The 24,840-nt window shown below is 33.3% G+C and overlaps 1 protein-coding gene across 4 annotated transcripts in view; it reads right to left on the bottom strand.

Moving 5' to 3' along the window:
* Positions 1 to 2,749: 2,749 nt before the first annotated feature.
* The window catches only part of LOC143235166 (CUGBP Elav-like family member 2), a 115,457-nt gene continuing 93,366 nt past the window's right edge, over positions 2,750 to 24,840 (bottom strand). For 2 of the 4 annotated variants that reach the window (XM_076473055.1, XM_076473056.1), the window contains 6 exons: positions 21,840 to 21,935; positions 11,521 to 11,647; positions 9,813 to 9,898; positions 7,655 to 7,726; positions 4,881 to 5,024; positions 2,750 to 3,039 (listed from right to left, as the gene is read on the bottom strand). In XM_076473055.1, the coding sequence (XP_076329170.1) occupies positions 2,915 to 3,039; positions 4,881 to 5,024; positions 7,655 to 7,726; positions 9,813 to 9,898; positions 11,521 to 11,647; positions 21,840 to 21,935 (650 nt within the window). In that variant the 3' untranslated portion in view covers positions 2,750 to 2,914. The remainder of the gene's footprint in view (positions 3,040 to 4,880; positions 5,025 to 7,654; positions 7,727 to 9,812; positions 9,899 to 11,520; positions 11,648 to 21,839; positions 21,936 to 24,840) is intronic. The other 2 variants (XM_076473058.1, XM_076473057.1) reach the window with 1 other exon arrangement.

Raw genomic sequence — 24,840 nt, 5'->3', positions numbered from 1 at the left:
TTATTAAAAAAGCTTAGTAAGAAAACCTGTGCCATTTTTACTTTTAATATCATGACTTGTAACAATTCACTCACGAGTAAGTTATCACTCTGTTTATGCACTGGCTTGAAAGGGCCAGATTTTTACTAATAAAATATAAATTGTTTATACTGATAACACTGTTACAAAATTTTTACTTTTTCTTGTTCCTGGGCAGAAAGTGTTATTTCCCAATTGCTTATGCCTAAAGTAAATGAAAAAGACCTATTTTTCTCTTTTTTGCTTTTGTGACCTGGGTAATGAAATTTTCAAATTTACCCATTTTCCAGAACACTCCAGGTAGATTCAGTGCTGAATCGCTGATAGAGAATTTTCTCAAACTTCCAAGAATGAAAGTGTGCTAGTCGCAAGTCACAGGAAGCGCCACCGATATTTTTCAAACTTCTTCACTCGTCAAGATGGGCTCTGCTTCTGCCACAATGTATCTAGTCTGTGCGAGGCAGCTGGAATTGCCTGTAACCCAAGTGAGTGGCACTCTTCATTGATAGCTCATCCAGAAGCCTCACAGCTGTGCTGCTCCATAACAGGAATAAGTATCTGTCTCTATTCCCTGGTTCACTTGGTGCACCTCAAAGAGGAATACAACAGCATCAAGACTTTCCTAGAAGCCTTAAAGTATGAGTATAGCTGGGATGTTATCGGAGACTTCCAAATGGTGGCATTCCTGATGGGTCTCCAAGGAGGCTTTAATCGAGTTTCCTCGTTATCTTTGCCTTTGGGATAGCAGGGACACTGCAGCACGACACAACAGGAAGCACTGGCCACAACGGACTGAGTTCTCTGTGGAGAGGCCCAATGTCAAGTGTAAGCCACTAGTGGACCTCCAGAAGGTGTTGTTCCCATCACTGCACATAAAATTGGGTCTTACAAAACAATTTGTCACATTTCTTGATAAGAAGTCTGCAGCCTTCAAGCATCTTTGAGACTTCTTCCATAAGCTGCCTGAAGCAAAGGTCAAAGCTGGTGTCTTTACTGGACCACAAATAAAGATCCTGGAGTGGACAGAATTCCCCAAGAAGCTCAGTAGGAAGATAAAAAAACTTGGGGCAGATTTGTCGCAGCAGTTCAGGGTTTCTTGGGCAATCACAAGGCGAACATTATGAGGAACTGGCTGAGGCTCTGGTGAAGAACTACAGCAAAATGGGCTGCAGGATGTCCCTGAAAGTCCATATCCTTGACACTCACCTTGATAAATTCAAGAAGAACATGGGAACATACTCAGAGGAGCAAGGCAAGCACTTCCACTAAGATATACTGGACTTTGAACACTTCTATTGAGGAGCATATAATAAAAACATGATGGGAGACTATATTTTGGGGCTGATGTGTGTAAGAGGATTTACATTACAGTTGCAAATCTCAAAAAACTATTAACTTCTAAACATTTTTGTTCATTTTTGTACAACTTTAGCATAAATACATGGAAATCTTGATTCATATGTTGTTTCATTCAGACCTTGTGTAAATGAAAATGTGCAAATTTGCCCGTTTTTACACAGAAAATAGGTTAATTTCTAAATTTCATTAATCAGGTCACAAAAGCAAAGTTTGATGAGAATAATGACCATTTTCAGTACTTTTACAACATGAGTAATTATGAAATAACACATACTATCCAGAAACAACATTTGTGTTACATAGTGTAATTACATATATTTTAAATAACTCATTTAATTTTAGAATTTTAAAATGAAACTTTTTTCAACCATCAAGCAGGTTTAATGAAAATTCACATGGATACAATGTACACTGTAGCCAATAGAAAGAAATTAACCTCAAAAATAATTTGTACAAGAACATTCAAAATTTAAACAGGCCTCTAAATAATTACCTACAACCAGTTCTGAAGACCATTTCAAACTTTATTCAAAATAGTTCCACTATTACTACATTTTTCCTTTCAGAAAAATAGTATTACTTTAAACTTTATCTTGCTGTATTTCCTCCTATTGTTGTTAGTGTACACTAACACTAGGGTTCAGATGAAATTTCATTTTCTTTAATATTCATTTGGTATTTTGTTGGTTATGCTCTCCATCAGAGATACCATGTTTAGACAGCATGGGCCCATTTGACAAAGTTCCAACCTTTACATGTGTTTATTAATGAGTGTATGGTTATACAGTACATATTTCAAATTCAGTTAAAATAAAGCCTCTTCTATTTAGTCTGGTATAAGATGTACATCTCTTGACCCTGCTGATTAACAGCAAGTAAAAAGTCTGAAAGATTAGAAATCTGTGCTCTAAAGATTTTGTTCATTTTTTCATAGAAACAAACCAACTAGCCTTGTTAACAGCACATTTATTTTGTTTGAGAATGTTTACTGGATTAACAATCTTTTAAAATTCTTATTACAGGAAGTTATCCCAGGCCCTGGTTTCTATGATAAAACAATCACTTTGAAGTGTTAGTTATTATGTAAAGAGAGCTTCAAAATAATTTCACAAGCATATATACAATATATTTTGTATATTTCTGCCACTTGCAGCTCAATCAATTATTGACTATTTGATATTTAAATATATGTATGTACAACAACTAAGAATGTTATATTTTTTTTGTAAGCTTTTGGAAACAATTTAAGGAAACAACTAATTCTTAGCACTCAAAGTGCATATTTTATGTTTTTGGTCTATGAATAGTGTCTTACATCAGTGTACTGTTTCACTGAAGTATATGATGGTTTCAAGAAGTACAACATGACAACTTTAGATAAAAAGAAGCATCTTTATGGAATTATTAAAACAAAACAAAGTAATCTGATGACATATATCCTGTTATTTCTTCCATTTGACTTCGATGACAAAACCAGAGACAAAATACATACCCTTTAGAAGATAGATATTGTGTTGAATGTAATGGATACATTTAATTATGGTTTGTTGGATTCTTTTGATCGCTTCAACTGAACTTTAAGCCTTTTTGTACCAATCTGATATCCATTCATGGCCTGGATGGCAGTCTGTGCACTCACAGGACTATCATAACTGACAAAGCCTGAAGAAATAAATAAAAAGACAAATTATAATGGTAAACTGTGTTTATAAATAACAAAATAGTAATGTTGGTAAACTTGATTAAGGAATTCAAAGTTCTATGACAGGAAGTTTAAAATAAACTATTAATATGCAACTAAATTGCTGTGTTGTGAAAATAATTAATGAAAATTTACTTAGGCCTACAACTTAAAACCAAATATTCACAATTTCTTTCAAGAATTTTACACAAAATGGTTTCTGGACCATATTAATATTGAAACACTATGGAAAGAAGAGAAATATTAAACATTAAAAACTTTCATAAACTACCAAGTAGTTGATTGAAATGTTTTCTTTAGAAAAACAAACAAGGAATTAATCTGACCTAATTAAAGAACTGTTTGGTATTTTCTTCATCCAAACTTTGGTCTCATCAAGAAAAATTAACAAAAGGAAAGTGATATTTACATCACTGGTTGTTCTCTGTGTCGACAGAGTGATATTTACATCACTAGTTGTTCTCTCTACGTTAAAGTGATATATCACTAGTCATTCTCTCTATGTTAGTGATATTTATATCACTAGTTGTTCTATGTTAACAAAACAATACAGTGATACAAACTCCTATCTTCTTAGAACTCTGAAATATAACTATTTATCTTTGATTTTATCTCTCATAGTAAAACCAGGATATTTTTATCCAGTTTGTGGTCATGCTGAAAGTGAAAACAGAATAATAGTAATGCAACAAAAGGTACTCTATACTTGCATGTAAAAAATCATGAAAAAATCTCAACATTTCTGTAAAATCATTTAAAATTCCAACTTATGAACTTTCACTTGCCAAAGTACAGTGAAAGGATTTACATCAACAGATACACAATATTTAAATAATCCAGAATTGTATCAAACCAATCATTACATCACCTATCCGTTTACATTTTGTAACTGAATTTATCCACTTTCAACACATCTTATGAAGCATACTTAACTGCTCTGACATAAGAGATTGGCACTCACCAGGAAAATTGGTAACACAACTTACTTGTTTTTATTAACCATAAAATAAAAAGTAATAATAAAATACAGTTAAGTAGCTTGTACAGTTTGTGAATGCTTTTAAGTACACAAATATGATACTAAACTGTATTTTGTACTCTAAACTAAGATTAGAAAGTAAAAGTTTGGAAACTATAATAAACTTTCATTTATTGTACCATCCAAGATAAAATATTGTAGGTACACAAACATCCATGAATAAAACAACTAGAGAACTCAAGTGATATGTATAAAAATCAGGTAATATATTTCATTCATTTTAAGTTTCTAATTTTACTAAAAACCCTGTCCAGTGATAACCTACAAAAACTATGTAATTATTGTATAGAAAATAACCTAGTGGCTTCTGTATAAATAAGTAAGGTTTATAAAATTAACAAGAACTAATTACTTTATTCAAAATGACCACAACTGAAAAATATAATCCTGCAAATGTTTATTACCAATACCAGTGGGAGAAAAAAACAACAAAGAGCTATGTATAATAACTACTTTATTTTAACTATTCTCTTCAGAAAAACAAGCCCACTGCTAGTAATTTATTTAATAAACAATATTCAAGTGGTAACATGCTAAGCTAAACTGGGTATTATTTACAAATGCTAAATGACATGTTTATTTTTCTCAAATAAAATACCTTATAATTTCAATAACATATTAACTCTGATAAAAAAAAAATTAAGTGTTAATATTAATGCATCAACTATTTAATAACATTGTCACTTAATGTAAACTCTTTCTCAGAGGTAACCAAATATAAGGTATAGGAATACAGATTAAAAAAAGACAATTTGATCATACCAAAACATTTGCTAAGGTTTGTCTGCTTGTCAATAAAAACCTTAACAGAAATCACATTTCCAAAGGGTAGAAAGATTTGGGCGAGGTCATTGTCCGTAAATTCCTGGGGAAGATGGTAAATGAACAAATTAGCACCTTCTGGTCCTGTAAAGAAAATAAATGATTATTTGAAAAATAATTTACGAGCGTTTTCATCAGTTCTATACACAAGTTAAAAAAGCTAAATGCCTGTTATGTAATAGCAAATGTTATTAATTTTCCCTCTCAAAATTATTTAAATTATACTAAATTATAAACTCTTTAATCTTATTTTTATTATTTAACTCTAATATTTTACAAAAACATTTTATGTTTATTTGATCATCTCCTACAAGTGGTCCTTAATTATAACTTTATGCATATTTTTGTTAAAATTTACTTTTTCAAAGTCCCTTATAAATTGAACCACGTCAAACAGAAACAGGTTCTCCAAGAAATATCTCTACATAGTCAAATGTCTGGCCCTTTGATTTATTAGTTGTGATGGCAAATGAAAGAAGGTACAAGTGTTTGTCAAAAAATAGTTATACACTTTTTGTTTATATTTTTATGTCTCTTACTAAACATAAAAAACATCAATAATAATGTAGTCTAGCGCCATCTGCTGGCTAAAACTATATGCACCTTGTTTTTGACACACACAGTCATTGATGTTCAATACATAATACGATATGATCCATAAATCTACTGGTACTTTTCTGGTTATTCAAAGAGCTTGTTTTTATAAATGACCAAACATTTAAAAATGAATATAATAATAAAGAATTAACAAAAAATCCTAACTCCATTGTGGTTTGAACGTGAAACTTCAACATTATAGTCAGCACTACAACTACTGTGACAATTATTAACAAATTGAAATCCCTAATGTAAACTATCATGTTGTAATGGTTTTCTTTAATACTGTAATATCTTAATCTAAACATGAGTTAATAATTAAATGAAGTTATAAAAAAATTCTCCACTCAACTGGAATTTGAATTAAAAAAACTCTCTTGGGACACAGCTTAAACCAACTTACAAGATATACTGTGTTATTTATAAGAATGATAGTTTAACAATTTTGTGGTAATCCAAACTAATACATATTTTCAATCGATGTGTTCTGCTGGTACCAAATTTCAAGGCATTCCGTCAAGAAAAACAGTATATAAAATCTCCAATATTGATCAAATTTCTTTTTTCCTTTGCATCAAAAGTATGGAAACTTTATTTGATAGGAAAATTACCTTTTATGGGTTTTCTTTTAAATTTTGGTACACTGATATATCTTTACAACTAACTATTAGGTGTGAAATTAGGTCAAGTGTACAGTTATTCAACAAAAAATGCTCCATTTTAACACATTTTTGAGCATGTATATGATAAAAATAACATGATCTACTGGTATGAAATTTTTACTACAGCTTCATTTAAAAGTAAAAGTGGATAAGTTTTAGTTTGTCATTTGGACTAAAGACTGCTGATTTAGAGCAGAAAACACTAAGGTGAAAGCACATTTAGATAAACAAGTATTGGTTAGACTACAGAAGCTACCTTAACAGTTTCTAGCTCAAGTTCTCAACAGAATCATATGAATGAATGCTTAGCATTCACTGCTAAATTTGAAGCATAAACTAGTAATGTCATAGAATCTAGATTAACAATTTCTTGTCGTTACCTCCCATGCACTAAGCACAGCCATAATCAAGCAGTATTACTTGCACTAAGTGCTTAAGCTAATATGTAATGCTATCCACTAGGACATTTTGTTTTACCCATCATCATGCCCAAAGTTGAACAAAAACTAATGAATGAATATTTGTTGCAAAACTCTTATCAATGTTGTATGTATGGTGGCCGACTTATCAATGTTGTATGTATGGTGGCTGACTTATCAATGTTGTATGTATGGTGGCCGACTTATCAATGATTCATGTTGTACTCAATTTGTTTTTGGTAGCACCTTTTTTTCACACTTATCGTGTTATTGATTAGACTTTATATACCTTAAAACTTCAGTTTTCCTCTAATCGTTAATATGATATTTGCTATCCAATGGGTAAAAATACAATTAACACTATAGAAAATTATTTGCATTCTATAAAAAGTGTGTATGCTAATGTAGGTGCAAACTACAGTTGCATAAGTTGCAATATGTTTATTTCAATAATAAAAAAGAAAAATGACATTAAACATTCTTTTTACATCCTAATTGAGGTAATTCTCAATAGCCACAGCACTTGAAATTCCTTTAGGCATGATTAGAATAAATGAAACTATGAGACTCCTTTATATTAGATACATTTTTTTTTTGTGCCAGCACAATCAAGCATGGGGGAGTGCAGAAATCCAATCCAATTTTATCACTCCACAGTATCTCTACCAGCCTAACCTCAAAATTAAATTCTTTTCAGCAGATTAGACCTAAGGTATGATCAAATACATCAATGTAAAGGGTTTGACCTCATGTCCAAAACTGTAACCAGATCACAAATCAAGAGTTGACACAGCTATGATTTAAAAAAAGAAAAATTTCAACCATTTCATCAACTGCTATGTCACAGCTAGATATTTTAATGTACACAGTGATGTACAACTACTATAGTTTGAACAACTAATCCATGTTTAAGGAGAAATAAACATTTTAAATGTTTTGTTAAAGACAAATATTTAGGTACATTCAGCATAAGTGTTGTTTTCTTCTACCACACCACTGGTATCACTATTATTTCTTATCGATGATCTATATTTACCTTCTACTTGTTTTCCAGCAGGGTTTTGATTCTGATGAAGTCCAACTTGAGAAAAACTTCCTGGCATTGCAGCTGTAATACATTTTATTTTTAGCTAAGGGTTGAATAATTATAAAATACATCTTTCTGGAAGTATAATGATAACAAAATACATTCTCTAATCATAAAATAAATTCACAAAATAACATTACAATCAGAAGTCTAACAAACTTATTGAACAAGCATTTATAAAATCACAGAATGAAAAAAAACAATTATATGATACAACCTAAAACATAGTTAGCATGAATTTGTACAATTAGCCAATAATCTATACTTAATTAGAATAATACAGATAGAAAAAACATTCTGAAAATGTTCTGGTACCATGTAACATATTACAATAATTATCAAGTAGTACAACATAACACTTAACTAATGTGACTAGGCAATAATAATGGATCACAAAACAGTTAATATGTATAGAACTTTTACAAGGTACCACAAATTAAACACCACATATTTTTCTTTCAAAATAAAATAACAGCACAATATTGCAAGATATTAAGTTATGCCAACTAACATTTGAGAAAAACTATACAATATTGTCAGCTATGATAAATCTAATTTGGAAATGTGGGAACAGTAAGTTGTAGGATTATATTAATCATGTAATGAATAAATAAATACCTCTTCAACAGTCATGCCTAAAGTACAAGATCAAAATAAGAAAAGATTTACCAACAAAGCCTTAAAAAATTTACTACTACTAAGTGAAACTGTCAACCAAAATCCAATACAAAAATGTCCATGCTTTAAAATGTATTTAAATTGAGAAAAAGAAAAATCAATACAATTAGTAAAAATAGTGTGATGATACATATACAGTTGTAAAGAGTAAAACAAATAATTACACAATAATTTCTTAAAACAGAAAGACTGTGGTGTAAGAACACCAAAACATGTAGAATCATTTTAATAAATTATTTATTGTATAATTATTTTAGCATTGTAATCCTTTTAATTGTACATGTATGTACTGCACTAGAGCCATTTTAACTTATATTGTGATGATGTTTGACAAAATTAAAAACAAAACTGAAACTGTGCAGCATTAACATATAGTTATACAAAAACATCTTTGTAATATATTAAATTGCTGCTAAAATAGATGGAAGTGACTGCTTATTATGCTAAACTATTAAGAGAAAACAATAACCCCTGCATAAGTGTTAAATAGGCTTGTACCATAATAAATATTTTTCATAAAGTTCTGGCAGTTAATAAAATTAATAGACAAAGGAAAACAGTGTTAAATTATTTACTTTTAAATTCTAAGAGGAAGATTTTTTGTGCATCTAAATATATAAAATTATACTCTACCTAAATGCAAGAATTACGTGGTTTGTACACATCAATGAGCTAAAGTAGGTACATGATACAACCTAAACATGGAGTCAGCTAGAATTTGTAAGGTTGGCCAAGAGTTTACACTTAATTACAAAGTACAGAGGTAGGAACCATTCTAAATAAAAATTACAATGCTTTAAATTAGAACTAAGTACACAGAATATTTTTTACTATTTTGTGGATGATGCATATAGATATAAATTTGTTATTTTCACTATACACATGTATATTGGTAATATATTATTTAACAAATTTTAATTTGTAATATTCTCAAAAATACAAACAATTCCACAACTGTAAACAAGTCTGAGAATGTGTTGAAACTGAAACCTACTTTTTCTATTGGATTTTAATTTAAAAAAACTGACACAAAAGGAGCTCATAAGTTATAATGGCTTAAAAATTATTATGTTGTAAGTATCTGCTGTTTTTTCTTGTGATTCTAGAAGATACAATTTGTCATACAAACAATGAAGGCATTAATACCATACCACTAACAGAATCAAAACTTATTTTCAGAGAAAGATTGTTAAAAGAACAATAAAATGTGTATATGATTTGATTAATTAGTTTAATAATAAAATTTTATATATTTTATGCTGATGTTATTTGTAATTACCATTTTGTCAGCATAAAGAATACTGAAAACAAAACCTTAATAATAAGAATATAATTATTAAATACAGTAACATTCTTTAAACTTGATGAGAAACATTTTATAATGTACTTAAATATGATATCTGAAAAGTGCAAGCATAGTACAGCTTACCTGAATACTGCTGCATCCCCGAGTATGCTTGGGCAAAGGGATCCATATTTGGACCATTTGTCGCAATACCAGCTGTATTTCCAAGACTAGAGGAAAACAATAAAAGTGAATTTCTACAAATTTCCTTTAAAAAAAACTAGACTTTACAGAGTACTAAATTATTACAGCATGGTATATAAGAACACATTTGTCAAGATCTCACTTGGTTGATTTATACAGATAATGTATTGTTAGTAAAAGTAGGGAAAAAAACCTTAATAAAAAAAAATCCTTCATGGTTAACAGCACAACTAGTTTTGAGATGTTTCTCAACAACCAATACATTTATTTCATTATTTATCAAAAGTTCATGATTACAATACCAGTATAACAATACTAATAAAGACTTTCAATAAACTAACAAATATTCTAAAGACGTGTTGGTTAACTAAATAAGAAATGAGGACCAATTTAAGTTTGAATAGCTAAAACATACACTGATGATTCATTACCCACATAAGAAATACAAACCAACTCACAATTTAACAGTGGGAATAACTACAACACAGGGGTGATGACTGATTAACCAAGTACAAAATAGGAACCAACTTACAATCTAATAGTGGAAACAGCTGTACCACAGGAATGACAACTCATTAACCAAACAAGAAAAAACCACAGGAATGATGACTCATTAACCAAACAAGAAAAATTATAATCTACTAGTGGAAACAGCTGTACAACAGAAGTGATGAATGATTAATCAAATAATAAACAACTTACAATATAGTGGAAACAATTGTACCACAGGAATGATGACTCATTAACCAAATAATAAACAACTTATAATTACTAATGGAAACAGCTGTACTACAAAAGTGATAAATGATTAATCAAACAAGAAACAATTATAATCTAATGGTGGGAACATCTGTACCACAGAAGTGATGACTAATTAACCAAATAATAAACAACTTATAATAAAGGGAACAGCTGCACCAAAGGAGTGATGACTAATAGTGTGACTGTATTAGTGTTGCACTTGAAAATACCACGTGATGTGTGGAAACTTGAGCATGTTTGTTTTGTTTGTTCTAACATTAATACTGTATATTCAATTTAATTATATACAGTATAAAAAACTGTTATTATTTTTTATTAATTTTCAGCACAAAGTACTATTGAAATTTCAGTAGAATGGTTATGAGTTGGCAACCAATATTTACCTGAAATAAACTGTTTCAGTAAGATGTCCTTCTTTAAAAACAAAATACTTGAACATCTTGAATACACCAATGAAAAGAACTAATAAAATTTGATAAATGTTTCTTAAAGTAACAACTGCTTCAGAAAAAACATTTTCTAAAACTACCATATCACATCTACCTCTAACTAACGCCACCTACATTTTTTGAGAAATAAATCCTCAGTCACGAGATATATGGTAAAATACTGTCATTTATCATTATCATCATTAGGTTAGACTCAAGTGTTTTTTTTTTTTTTTATTTTATGTATACCACCTAGAAATTTATGCAAGTTTTAAGTTAAGAGTATTTCACTGTTACCATATAGCGATCTAACAACACACTCTCTACCTTTCAGAAACACTAGGAGTTAAATGAATTTGATTTAACATTTAAACTATTAATGCTATGCACTTAACATGGCTAATCGCATATTATTATAAATCAGTGCTTAAAGTAAAACTACTTTTAAGGTATCTTACCTATTCATGCCAGTCAGATTCTCCATGTTGGAAAGGGAGTTTGTGTTAACACCCATGGCCATGTTAGACACAGGATTCATAGCACTGAAAGAAGAGTTGGCACTGGACATGTTTCCTGACACATTGCCTGATGTGAAAACAGTTTAAGTCTTTCATTATTGTAACTGTAAGAATATATCATACATTCAAAAGTTTTCAGTCAAATGTGAAAAAGAAATCTATGTATTAAAAAGGTAATGAAATAATAACATTATAGCTAAGAGGTTCCTGAAATATACCTGATGTATATGGTTAACTTCACTGTGCATAACAATAGTTACACAGTTGAGTGTGTGTTTTTCTTACAGCAAAGCCACACTGGGCTATCTGCTGTATCCAATGAGAGAAATCAAATCAACGATTTTTGCATTGTACATCTGCAGACTTTTAGCAATCTCAGCAGAGGACTATACACCTGAAGAAGTATGCAGTGAAATGCAAACTGCTTCTGGAAATTTTGGAATGTAACTAACTGAAATTATAAGATATGGAGGTTAAACCTCTAAGTATACTGCATCAGGATATTTACAGAGGTACACAAGTTATCTAGATTTTCAAAGGAATAAGTGGTTGACCATTCAAGATATCAACACTATTTTGTTTCAGGATATTTACACAATTAAGTTGATGAACACTACGATACACAGGTGACATTATTTCATATTTACAAAAGTACAAGATATGAAGGTTACACCTTATTAAGTAGAGAAGTGAAGCTGAGCAATTGTGGAGCTTGCAAACCATTAATCATTACACATTAACTGGTTATTCTCACAAGACTAATATTGTTTTCTGTCTGAGGATGGCTGGTATGGATATTAACATTTTATTAATAAAGCAGAGAACATTTCGACCTGAAGATGACCTAAGAAGGTAGAAATGTTGTTCTTTGCTTTATTAGTAAAAGTGTTAATACCCATACTTGCCATCCTGAAATATTTTTACTTCAAGCAGGTTTCTCATCATCGCAATTTTTTTTTCAGCTACTTTTTTTTGCTTTTCAGTTATTTCTTAACTATCCTTAATTTAATATGATATATATCTTATGACATTTGCTATTTGTACATTTGCCAATATTTTTATTGTTGTTGGTGATAAAGCTCTCTGGTGATTAATATATATTTCATGTTTGAAAAATGTTTAATACAAGTATTCCATTTTGTAAGCTCTGATATTTCTTTTCTCTTTGCAAATCAGGATTATTTTTCAAATATTGTGTATTATTGAACATGTTTTGAAAAAAATTTCTCCAACAATAAATGATTTATTGAATTAACTGACATCTCCTGTACAGGACTATGGCCTAAACTAGTCTTGTTTTGAAAAACCTTATTTTGCAAGGAGATTTTTGGGCAATAAAATCTATTAAATCAATACAAAAAAAGTGTATAAAAATATCTAAGTACCCTAAGAAGAGCACCGTGTTGTTAAAGTGGTGTGCTTTCTGTTAGAAAAATAATATAACAAACATTATTTTGATTGGTAGTAAATACAGATTAACACAAGTAGCATAACCTTAGTTCTTAGAATTATATCTTTAAATATACTCAACCACACTTAAGAGACCAAGCACATGAATATTTATGAGAGGTTGAATAGAAGAAATCAAAGGGTTGTTATAAACAGAAGTTCAGTCATACTGGATTAATATCACAAGTGGAGTATCTCAGGGCCAAGTCTTCAGACATTTTTTAATTTACATCAATGACATACATGAAAGAGTGGTCAATAAATTAATTAAATTTCGTGATGATATTAAGGATTTTGGTGTTGATAACTGTGAAGAGGATGCTACTGCTTTACAAAAGGATTTAGGTCATTTATTGAGTTGAACAAATAAATGGCTGGCTGATGGTTTTAATTATGACAAATGCAAGATATAATCATAACTTGAATTACAATTTTGATGGGAATAACTTTAACAGTGTCATGAAAGAAATGGATCTTGAAGTAGTTGTTGGTCAGCCTCTTAAGCCAAGCAGTGTGCTATTACTAGGGGAAGTACAAATAAGAGCATAGGTTGTACCTAAAGAAATATTAAATACAAGAATAAAGAGGTTTTAATTTCATTGTATAGGTCACTGGATGGGTCACATTTAGAGCAATGTGTCAATCTGGCTCCTTATTCTTAGGAAGAACATTGAACTGCTGGAAATGTTTCAGAGGAGGGTTATTAGAATGACTGGAATGAAGGGGTTGTCGTATGTGGAGAGGTTAAGATTTTTTAAATTGTTTTTTCTTGAGTTAAAGGTATGTGATTAAAATGTTTAAGATTGTTAAAAGAATTGATGGGGTTGATGCATCATCTTTATTCAAACTTGGTAGTAAGACTAATAGGATTAGAGGGCAAATACAAATTTTGGCAGGGTAGGGGTCATCTTCAGATAAAGCTTGAAAAATAGATGAATAATGACTAGCTTTCAGAGTTGTTTTTATTTAATAGTTTTAACTTAGTTAAGAAGACTGGATTGCCTAGATGGAGGTTCCTTGTCCCTAAACTTTATGTTATAATTAGAAATCTACTTTACAATACTTAGAATAAAAGGCAGCTTGTTTTATAAAATCACTCACTTCCACACAAGACACAAATTACATTAACATTACTAAAATATGGTTTAACTAAGTTTTTCACAGACATTAAGTGAGAATCTGGTGTGAAGTGAACTGTTTCCTGATTGTTGTTCCAAAATGTCTGCAAAAGAAACCCAAAAAAAACAGCTATTTTACTTCTATACCCAAACCACGTTTTCAGCTGACTTAATTGCCTTGAAACATGCAGAGATGCACTGAGCTATTTTGCTTCTAAACATAAATCATGCAATCAATTTTCACATCTTTATCTTACATAAACTCCTTCAAATTTTATTTTTTGTCACGTTGTCTTACAAAACCTTTCAGAAGCTTAACTGTTCAGTGTACAATGAATAGCTTACATTCATAATGTACGTTTTGTTTAATAAATAAACTGCTCTCCTCTTTCACTCTTAATATCTTTACTAGATAAGGTAGCAAAACCAGATGATTCTACAACATTTTTATAATGAAGCTTACAATTATATCATGTTATATGTTATTACACTTCACGTTTCACCACAGACTATCATAATTTACTGCATACAGACATTCTCAGTACATTCATTGTAAATTCAATTTTGCCTTTCTTGCATATTAAAATTTTTCATAATTGTTTTAAAGTTAGATAATGAGATATTGCACTTCAGCATATAATTTTCTCTCAGACACAAAGCTACTGTAAATATATTTAAAAATGTTCAGGTATAGATAGAAATCTAGTAAAACTTGTAGGGTAAAAAAATTAAAACTACGAGAAGATTTTTTAGTAAAACTCAATGTTCAAAAGAAGCTTGTTTTGTGTATGTTAATTTATATGGTTTCTGTTTATTTCCCTCCATCACTATTTTTATTAACAGCACACATCACTGGTTAAACTAATATCTTTTACTTTGATAATTGTTTAAAGTGTTAGCTGTTCTTTTGTGGTACATTCATGAACTATTGTTCAGTTACAAATTAATTTTATTACCAAATGTTATGGTTATCTGAAAATTTCACATCTTCACAAATGCACATGTGGCATTTCTTTAACAATGTTACTCACTACAGTTACATATTAAAACTATTTCAATACATAACTTACAAGAGGATCAACTTCTCATTATTGATGTGACTGAATTTTAGTTGTTGCCAGTTTTTAAACTTCTTGATTTTGCATTTATATGAAATGGTTTGATTGATTTAGTGTTTTATGGCACAAAGCAGCGAGGCTATCTGCGCCAGACCTTCGGTAAAAATGTAAAAAAAATAAAAAAAATAAATAAATGTAGTAATAGACATAAATGGAAATGAAGGTAAAACAAAAAAGTATAAAACCAATGTTGACACCTTGTCTACAATGTTAAGATAGAAGGCAGAGTATAAGAAGTTGTAAGGTATTTACTCTAGCTAAATGATCATAACCCGCCAGGAAGACTAACAGGTAAGTTCAAGAACCACCATCAATCACCTGAAGTTGGCCTTTCCAGTCCTGGTTCCGGGTTATGTGTCATAGCAGCTATTATCAAAATGTAAAAGAATAAAAGTTTCAAAAGACACTCTGCAAAATCGTAATAATGAGTAGCCAAATGTCCAGTAAAAAGATAAAAGTCAAGTAAATGGAGTAAAATTTGTAAAAGTAATTGAAGATATAAGCAAAACGGCAATTAAAACAGAAAATGGCGTAAAAACCAATGTTGACATCCAGTCAACAAAGTTGTAAAGAACTACCTGTAGCAGAATGGTAATGATCATAACCCGCCAAGAAGACTAACAGGTAAGTATAAAAAACCACCGTCAGTCACCTGAAGTTGGTCTTTCCAGTCCTGGTTCCGGGTTACAGGTCAATATGGCCAGTACTAAAAAGTTAAGTAGTAAAAGTGTGAAATGATATGCAGCAAAAGTATAATAACAACTCGCCAGGATGACTAACGAGTAGTTCAAACAGTGGCGTTAGTCACCTGAAGTTGGCCTTTCCAGTCCTGGTGTCGAGTTATTTAATGTTCTGGCCATTGTCCAATGTCAAATTGAAGGAGAGAGATTAAAACTGTAAAAAAGGAACCACAATTAAAAAGGTGTAATGAATAAATATGCAACACTTAAATGAGATTAAAAGATTAATGGCCATTAAAAAATTAAAAACATTATCAAGGTGGACAGAGTCACCATCACCAATAACTCTGTCCAATGTTACAGACTGACCCTGGGAAAAAATATGTTTAAAATATTGCCGTCGTTGAGAATTGTAACGATGGCAAGAAAGTAAAACGTGGCTGATAGTGATTTGAGTGTTACACAAACTACACATTGGTGCATCAGTTCCAGATAAAAGAAAATGATGAGTTAAAAACTGTGACCAATCGTAGCCTAGTGAGAACAACTTCCTCCTTCCGAACTTTACGGAAGCTAGATGGCCAAAGTCCAATTTTGGGTTTAATTTGAAAAAGTTTGTTGTCACGTTGCTCACTCCAAGTGGACTGCCAGCTGGCACGGAGCCGAGCCTTGAAGACAACACCATAGTCCATGTACGGAATAGGCATAGGAGTGATGGTGCTGAAGCAGACATATTTAGCTGCCATGTCTGCAAGCTCATTCCCGCGAATACCAAACATGGCCTGGTATCTAGAAAAACTGGATTGAAGTAGCTGCTAATGAGAAATGGGCCAGTCGGTTTCGAATATCAGCGAGAATAGGATGTGAGCTAACGTGTAGCGATTCCAAGGCAAGTATAGAACTAAGCGAATCAGTATAAATAGTGCAGTTGGAGTACTGCTCAGCTGCAATATGATCCAGGGCAAGAGATATGGCATACAGTTCAGCAGTGAACACAGAAGCTGCAGTAGGGATTCTGCGCGCAACAACTGACCCATAGCAACCCATAGCAGAGCCTACTGAATTACCTGATTTGGAACCATCTGTATAAATGGGAACTGAATGATTGTTTGAAAGATATTCATTGAATAAAAGACGGTACTTCCAATCTGGAGTATCTGCCTTTTTTAGGTGACTGAAAGAAAGGTCACATTTGGGGGCTGTAATAAGCCATGGTAGGATGGGCCAACCTGTGGAATCTGCAATGTTATCCAAGGACAGACCCAATTCATCCAATTGCCCGGATGCTAAGGCCAAGCGGAGCAATGACAGATCGTCTGTTCTGAAAAAGTACTGCCCACCGAGGAAGGAAAACACATTTCCAGGTACGATGCTTTGGTAAGGAATGAAGTTTCGAAGTATATTGTAAAGATAGTTGCAAACGGCGAAGGTGTAGAGAAGGTTCATGAGATTCAATGTGTATACTTTGAACTGGAGAGGTACGGAAAGCCCCAGTGCAGAGTCAGAGTCCTTGGTGATGAATGGGGTCCAGCATCTTTAAGGCCGAGGGTCTGGCAGAGCCATAGACCATTGATCCATAATCGAGTTTCGATCTAATAAGAGCACGATATACCTTTAACATTGAACAGCGACCTGCCCCCCAACTGGTAGAAGAGAGAACACGGAGGATGTTCAGTGCTCTTGTGTATTTGACCCGAAGCTGCTTTAAGCGTGTTATAAAGGTCAGTTTACGATCAAAGGTAAGCCCCAAGAACTTGGTCTCCGGGACCACTGGCAGCAAAACTTCACCGATATGAAGTTCAGGATCAGGGTGGATACCCCGTCGACGGCAAAAGTGCATGCATACAGTTTTGGAGAGAGAGAAAAATTAAAGCCAATCGCCAGAGTCCACTTCCATACACAATTGAGGGCGGTTTGTAGTTGCCGCTCAATATATCTCATGTTTGACGACTGACATGAGATGTGAAAGTCGTCGACATACAGCCCATTCGCAACAGTGAAAGGGAGTTGTTCAGTGATGGCATTTATCTTTATACTGAAGAGTGTAACACTCAATACACAGCCTTGAGGGACTCCAAGTTCCTGTACAAAAGAACGGGAAAGTGTTGAACCCACAAGAACTTGGAATCTCCTGTCCATTAAAAATTTTTTAATAAACATGGGTAGATGGCCACGTAACCCATATGTATGGAGGTTTCGCAAAATGCCATACCTCCATGTTGTGTCGTAAGCCTTCTCTATGTCAAAGAATATTGATACAAGATGTTGGCGGTTGAGAAAGGCTTCTCTGATAGATGTTTCAAGACAAATTAGGTGGTCTGTGGTGGAGTGCTGTCGACGGAACCCACACTGGGTGGGCGAGAGGAGGTTGTTTGATTCAAGGAACCAAACAAGACGAGCATTAACCATCCTCTCTGAGGTCTTACAGAGCAATTGGGCGGTAGTTTGAAGGAATTTTGGGATCTTTCCCTGGCTTAGAGAAAGGTAAAATAATAGCCTGGCACCAGGCATCAGGAAAAACATTCTCCTGCCAGATCCAGTTGAAAACAATCAGAAAGACATCAAGAGAAGCAGGAGATAGATGGTGCAGCATGTCATAATGAATATCATCAGGTCCAACAGATGTACTGGCAGACCGATGAAGGGCCATTTATAGTTCCACCAGTGTTAAGGGACAATTATAGTCAAAGAAACAGTCAGTTCGAAAGGAAAGAGGTGATCGCTCTGCCCGAGTCTTGATGGCCAGGAAGGTGGAGGAACAAGCAGAAGTGCTAGATACCCGGCAAAAGCTTTCACCTAGAGTGTTAGCGATGTTCCGAACATCAGTCACCTCCTGACCATCAGAGAGTAAGATCGAGAGGGGGATAGAATTGTAGTGTCCATTAACCTTTCGAATCCTGTCCCATATGATCTTGGAACTGGTGGTCGAAGATATGCTGGTTGTGAACTTAATCCAAGATTCCTTCTGGCTTTGACGTCTTACCCACCTAGCATGTGCACGGAAAGCAACCCGGTTTGAAAGTGTGGGATATCTACGAAAAGTATCCCAGGCCTGCTTTTGAGCCTTCCGTGCTATGTGGCAAGCAGGATTCCACCACGGATGAGGATATCGTGGAAAACGTGTCGAGGTTTTAGGAATACACTGAGCAGCTGCATGTGTAATACAGTCAGTTACCGCTGCTACACAGTCGTCCATTGATGGCTGATTTATGATGGCAGGATCAAGTTCTGCGAGAGCAGTGAAAGTGGACCAGTCTGCCTGATCCAGCTTCCACTGGGGCACGTGGGTAGGGTGGCATCGACCAGGGCCAGTCTCTCTCAAAAGGATCGGAAAATGATCACTGCCTAGTGGATTACTGTCAACCCTCCATGAAAAATGGGAGAATAATGAAGGGGAGCAAACTGAGAGATCAATAGCAGTAAAGGACTTACTAGGTGCATGAAAGTAAGTGGAAGAACCAGTATTGAAAAGAGAAAGATTGTGATCAGAGAGCATCCGCTCTACAGATCGGCCCCTCCCATCAATAATAGCACTTCCCCAGAGGGGATGATGTCCATTAAAATCCCCTAGGAATAGAAATGGAGATGGCAATTGTTCAACGAGAGCATCAAGATCTGATTGATCATATGTCTCTCCAGGGGACAGGTACAGAGAATAAACAGTGATGGTGTGACCCAAGGAAACACGGATGGCTACAACCTCCAAGGATGTGTTGAGTAACAAAGACAGGGTGGGCACGTGTTGATCAACCAACAGTGCCACCCCTCCATGTACTAGACCATCACACAACCTGTGATTTCTGTACAGAGAAAACTGCCGAATGGAGACAGTATCAGCAGTTTTGAGAAATGTTTCTTGTAAAGAAAGACAAACAAGATGGTAGGAAGCAATCATCGGTTTGATATCATCCAGATTAGAACGTAAACCTTGACAGTTCCATTGTATCAAGGTGGCCATTTTTAAAAACAGGTAGGTGAAGTGGCTGGAGAACCCTTTGGTTTACGACCACGTCTTTTTTCTTTACTGTCTTTAGTCGGAGGAGGTCTATCAACCTCCATGGATCCTGCTCTGGGTCGGGTGGGCAGGTTTTTGTTATTGGAAGGGGAATCCAGTGACTGAGGACGCGAACAAATAATTGTTTTGTCTCTTGTGGTGGGAGAAAAAGATGTATCAGAAGAAATGCCTGTATTTGAAACTGAAGAACGTGGATCTTGAGGTTTGTTGAAAGGTATGGGAGGAACAGAGATGGGTGTGGAAGTCGATTCATCAACCTTTTTTAACCACGGAGGTCAAAAGGCTTTTCATTTGTTTTGAAAACGATTTTCTTGGAGGCACAGAGAGATCTGTCTGCACTCCCACTGTAGTTATGGAATGAAGTGCAGCAGCATATGTCCGAGATGGAGTTGTGGACAGCAATTTCTGAGCCTCAAGATAACTAACGTTATGTGTCGTTTTCAAACACTGCACCTCTTTTTCTTCCAACCATTTTGGGCAAGAATGAAAGTAAGAGGGGTGAGAACCATTGCAGTTTACGCAATGTGGGTTCATGTCACAGTCATAGGCATCCACAATTGGTCCTTGCCTCCACAATGAGCCCATGTCAGGGAACCACGACAAGATGTCTTTGAGTGGCCGAATCTCTGACATTGGAAACATCAAGAGGGTTTGGTATGTATGGCGAACCCTGCAATGAGATAACCTGCCTTGATGGTGGCAGGTGCACGTGGTGAAGTAAATGTTAAAACGAGGGTATTTGTTGGCAGTGTAACTCCATCTTTGCGAGTGGAGATGCGCCTCACTGCAGAAACTCCTTGAGTGAAGAGACCAGCGAGAATCTCTGACTTTGGAACGTTCTTCAAATCCCTTTCAACAATAACTCCTCATGAAGAATTCAAGGTAGCATGGGGTGTAACCTCAATAGGTATATCCCCAATTGCCTTTAAATTCAAGAGGACTTCACTGTGTTGGGATGTGGATGTTTCAACCAATATGTCACCAGATCGACATTTCTTTACTGATTTTGGAGAGCCAGCAAGTCCCTCTAGTCCCTTTTGAATAAAAAGGGGACATTTGCCCTAAAGGTTTTCGAAGAGAATGTAATATAAGAAAATGAGGTACGTGTGTTACTGATGTTGAAGTTTGCTGTTCTGAGTATTCAAGACGTGGTCGCTACCCATTGACTGTTTTTTACAATTTTATTTAAATTTTTTAGAGGATCCATAAGAAAAGGAAAAAATTTCGGTACCCACTGACCCCACCCACCATAGATCCATAGGACGCACTACAAAGTCACGCAAGGACAATGCAGCAACGCCAGGGTTTCGTGAGCACTATACCCAAACACCAGCATCAGGTACAATGTCCACAACACCCGTTGAGAACTTCCAACACTGGTACTTGGTTGACTCTAGCCCAAGTGGACCAGCCGATTGACCCAAGGGGGGCCACCCAAAGACCGCCCGTCTACAGGAATTCGAGGCCAAAGTGGTGTGTTAGGGTTAGACCCCTCAACCACCAGGATCCTCTCCTCCCCTTCACAGGTTGCCACGCACGGCAAACATGTGGGTGTATGTTTAGATCCCAGAGAAGGTAACCAGATAGAACAGAACCTTCCCTGGGAGGTCCCCTCACCACGCACAGGAATCCACACCGAGGGATATATGAAATGGAATGAGATTTTATTGAGGTCATCACTTGCTGTATCGGCTGAAATGTGTTGTACTCATATTTTAATCTTTTTTTTTTTACCTCACATTTTTATAACAAAGAAAAACATTTCTTGATAAATCTACTTGCAACACATTTTAAATTAAACCATATACTAGATTTTAATAATCAGTGACTGATGAGTTACAACTAATCACACCCATCTGTGTACATATGTTGATCCTACCTGGTGCAGACAGGCCACTAACACCTGTTGAATTATTTCCTCCTCCTCCTGCTGCTAATGTTGCTAAGTTCTGGAGCATCATAGAATTGGGATCAGCTGAGGACACAAAGATGAAGATGTATGATCAGAGAAGTATCATATGATGTGCAATCATTAATACTACATATTTGTCCAAAGCAGATCTACCAATAAATCATTATTATATAATTACACAATGCAATGATTTTAGTGGCATCACGTAGATCATCCGGTTTTCCAGAAAAATGTCTATTTCTCTATGTACTGTTGTGTCTTATTACAGGTACAATGTAGTCAATGGAGAGAGTTATGTGAAAAGGTGTTAGGTATATTTTACATTAGAAATGGCTAAATACATGCATATTTAAAACTATACTTTTTAATGTTTAAGTAAAATACAGGTGACACCTGGAGACTGCTGAAAGAAGATATGCTATACTAATAAATTTATAAAAACAGGTATGAAAAATTATCTTAAAACAAATAGCAAGTTTTGGGAAATTCAGCTTTCATATTACATGAAAAAATAAGAAAAGAATAAAAATTATTTTTGTGACAGAGATGAAACCAATGAATATTGATATCACTGGTTCCAGGATCTATATTAATTCCAAAAAGTTGACTAGTGTTTAGATTGTGTTATTTAATGGCATTTATGGTTAAGTTTAAACTGAACTAACTACACAATACTATTTTATTACTATTTGAACACTGAAACAGTTTCTTTCTCCAACTATGTTTAGACCTAAAACTTGTGTTAAATGTAAATTTTTATAATATTTACTTTTAGTGGTAAGAGACTGTGTGTGTGTGTGTGTGTGTGTGTATAAAAAGCTAATTCTTGTTTCAAATGAGGAATTCCAAGTTGTTGACATCACTGCTTTTCATGTAGTATATGCTCACTGGTTTAATTAGCAGATTATTGCCAAGAATTACACTTCTTTCATTATGACCTTTGCCAATTTTTACACTAAAGAAGAAATGAAGTTAGATATATTTGAAATTAATTAAGCCTCCTGAATTCCATGGCAAGAGATCATTAACTCATTATGATATTCATGTGACATCCACTTTTCACTTTGAAGTAACTGATACTGAAACTGCATAAATTCAACAAACAGTAAAAATACAATTAAAACCTATATATGTACATTATCATAAAAGTAATTAGAAATCTGAAAAATTATAATTACCCATGCTTCATGATCATTTTAACAATTGCAAATCAATTAATAACACACACAGTTAATAAATGATTAATTTCCAAACATTGCAATTTTAGCCTGATGAGTTGATTAATTAATGTAAAAAACAAAACCTAATCAATAATGTTTGACAGAGACAGATATTTAATGTGCAATATGTTTGTGACTAGAACTCGTCCCCTTATTCCAAATACATAAACGTTTTATAACTAACACTTAAAAGTATATGAACATTTAAATCCAACCAAAGCCTTACAAATATCCTTTCTACAACACTTAATTTACTGTGTTTGTTTTTTAATTTCATACAAAGCCACACGAGGGCTACCTGCACTATTTACTGTGTCAAAATATTGACTTACTACATCATTATTACTAATAATGCCACCTTTAGTGTTATATCAATTTTAAGAAAATAATTTTTTGCAGTTTAATCCTTATTTTAAATCACTTATTTTTATTGCTTTCTCTTAATTGAAAATTGAGATTACATGCTAGAAATTAAACCTTAATGTTTAGTAGTTTGCTAAGTGATTAATTGTCTGACTAATGAATTGCTCATATTTAACTAGGAAAGTATAAAATAAACATTTTTGAACTATCTTTTGTTTTATGTGATAGATGTCTTTAGGTGCAATAAATTAGGACTAAGTTACTTTTTTTAATCCTAAATGTATTAATAATAGTAAGAAACCTCTAACAAGCTGAAAATATGACCAATAGCATTCATTGGGCTTTTTCCTACACATTTCTACAGGAATAATCTACTACACTTGTAGATTTTTTTCTTAATAACAATAAACATTACTCTGACATTTTTAAGTAACTTTTGATATAAAGTTAGTTAACTTTATCTTAAACTCAAATATTTAAAAAAAAACTATTTCTATGCATAGCTAATATCAGGTGTCAGTCAAATGAATTCATCTTTCAGTATTAGAAATTATTTTTCACACCATTATCAAGAACACAAGAGTCAACCAAGAATAACAAAGATGTGTCATAGCTTCCTAGATGGAGGATGTATTTTGAATAATTTTCAAACACAAAAACAATTATTAACAGAAATGTTGGTCTTATTTTTTTTGACATGTTTGAAAAATGTACAAGTACTCCATCTACTAAACCTGACATTTATTTTTTGTGTATACATCAGTAATGTTAGTCAAATTTCATGTTTTCTTCAACATGCTCTAAAAATAATTTTCTTTGCAATAAGGAATGACTTATTTAGCTAACTAACATCTGATGTAGACCTATGGCTGAAACTAAAGTCACCTTTTTCCAAAATCTTTTTGGATATAACAAATTTGGTCAAAGTTGTATAAAAAGTTGTTTGAAAATGTCAAATCAATTCATTAGAGCTCTAGGATGCATAATTGATATTATATTTGGTGACAGTGATTACAAATGAGAAAAATACAAGTTAGATTACTTATTGATAAAAGTTTATTAAGCCCAAATTTTGAGGCTGATAACAAGTCTTCTTCATCAGTATAGATAAAATCAAACCAAGAAGTATCAGTAACAGTTAAACAAATGTAGTATTTTTAAAGCTAGTGAACATCTTCAACTGCCAGTTTTTGTCAACTCTTAACAACAAATAGTGGGATTGATTGTAAGTTTGCAATGCTCCTACAGTTGAAAGGATGAGTATGTTAGACATGATGGGAACTTAAACCCACAACCCTCAGATTGCAAGTTGAGCACTTAAATTATAGGGTGATGTCTTTGCTTCTAAAACACATTTGCCCAAATAAACTTTAAATTCAAATATA

Source organism: Tachypleus tridentatus, chromosome 12, assembly GCF_004210375.1.
Source record: "Tachypleus tridentatus isolate NWPU-2018 chromosome 12, ASM421037v1, whole genome shotgun sequence".
NCBI lineage: Eukaryota > Metazoa > Arthropoda > Merostomata > Xiphosura > Limulidae > Tachypleus > Tachypleus tridentatus.
The sequence above is the reverse complement of the archived record's forward strand: the minus strand, read 5'-3'. Positions and strand labels throughout refer to the sequence as shown.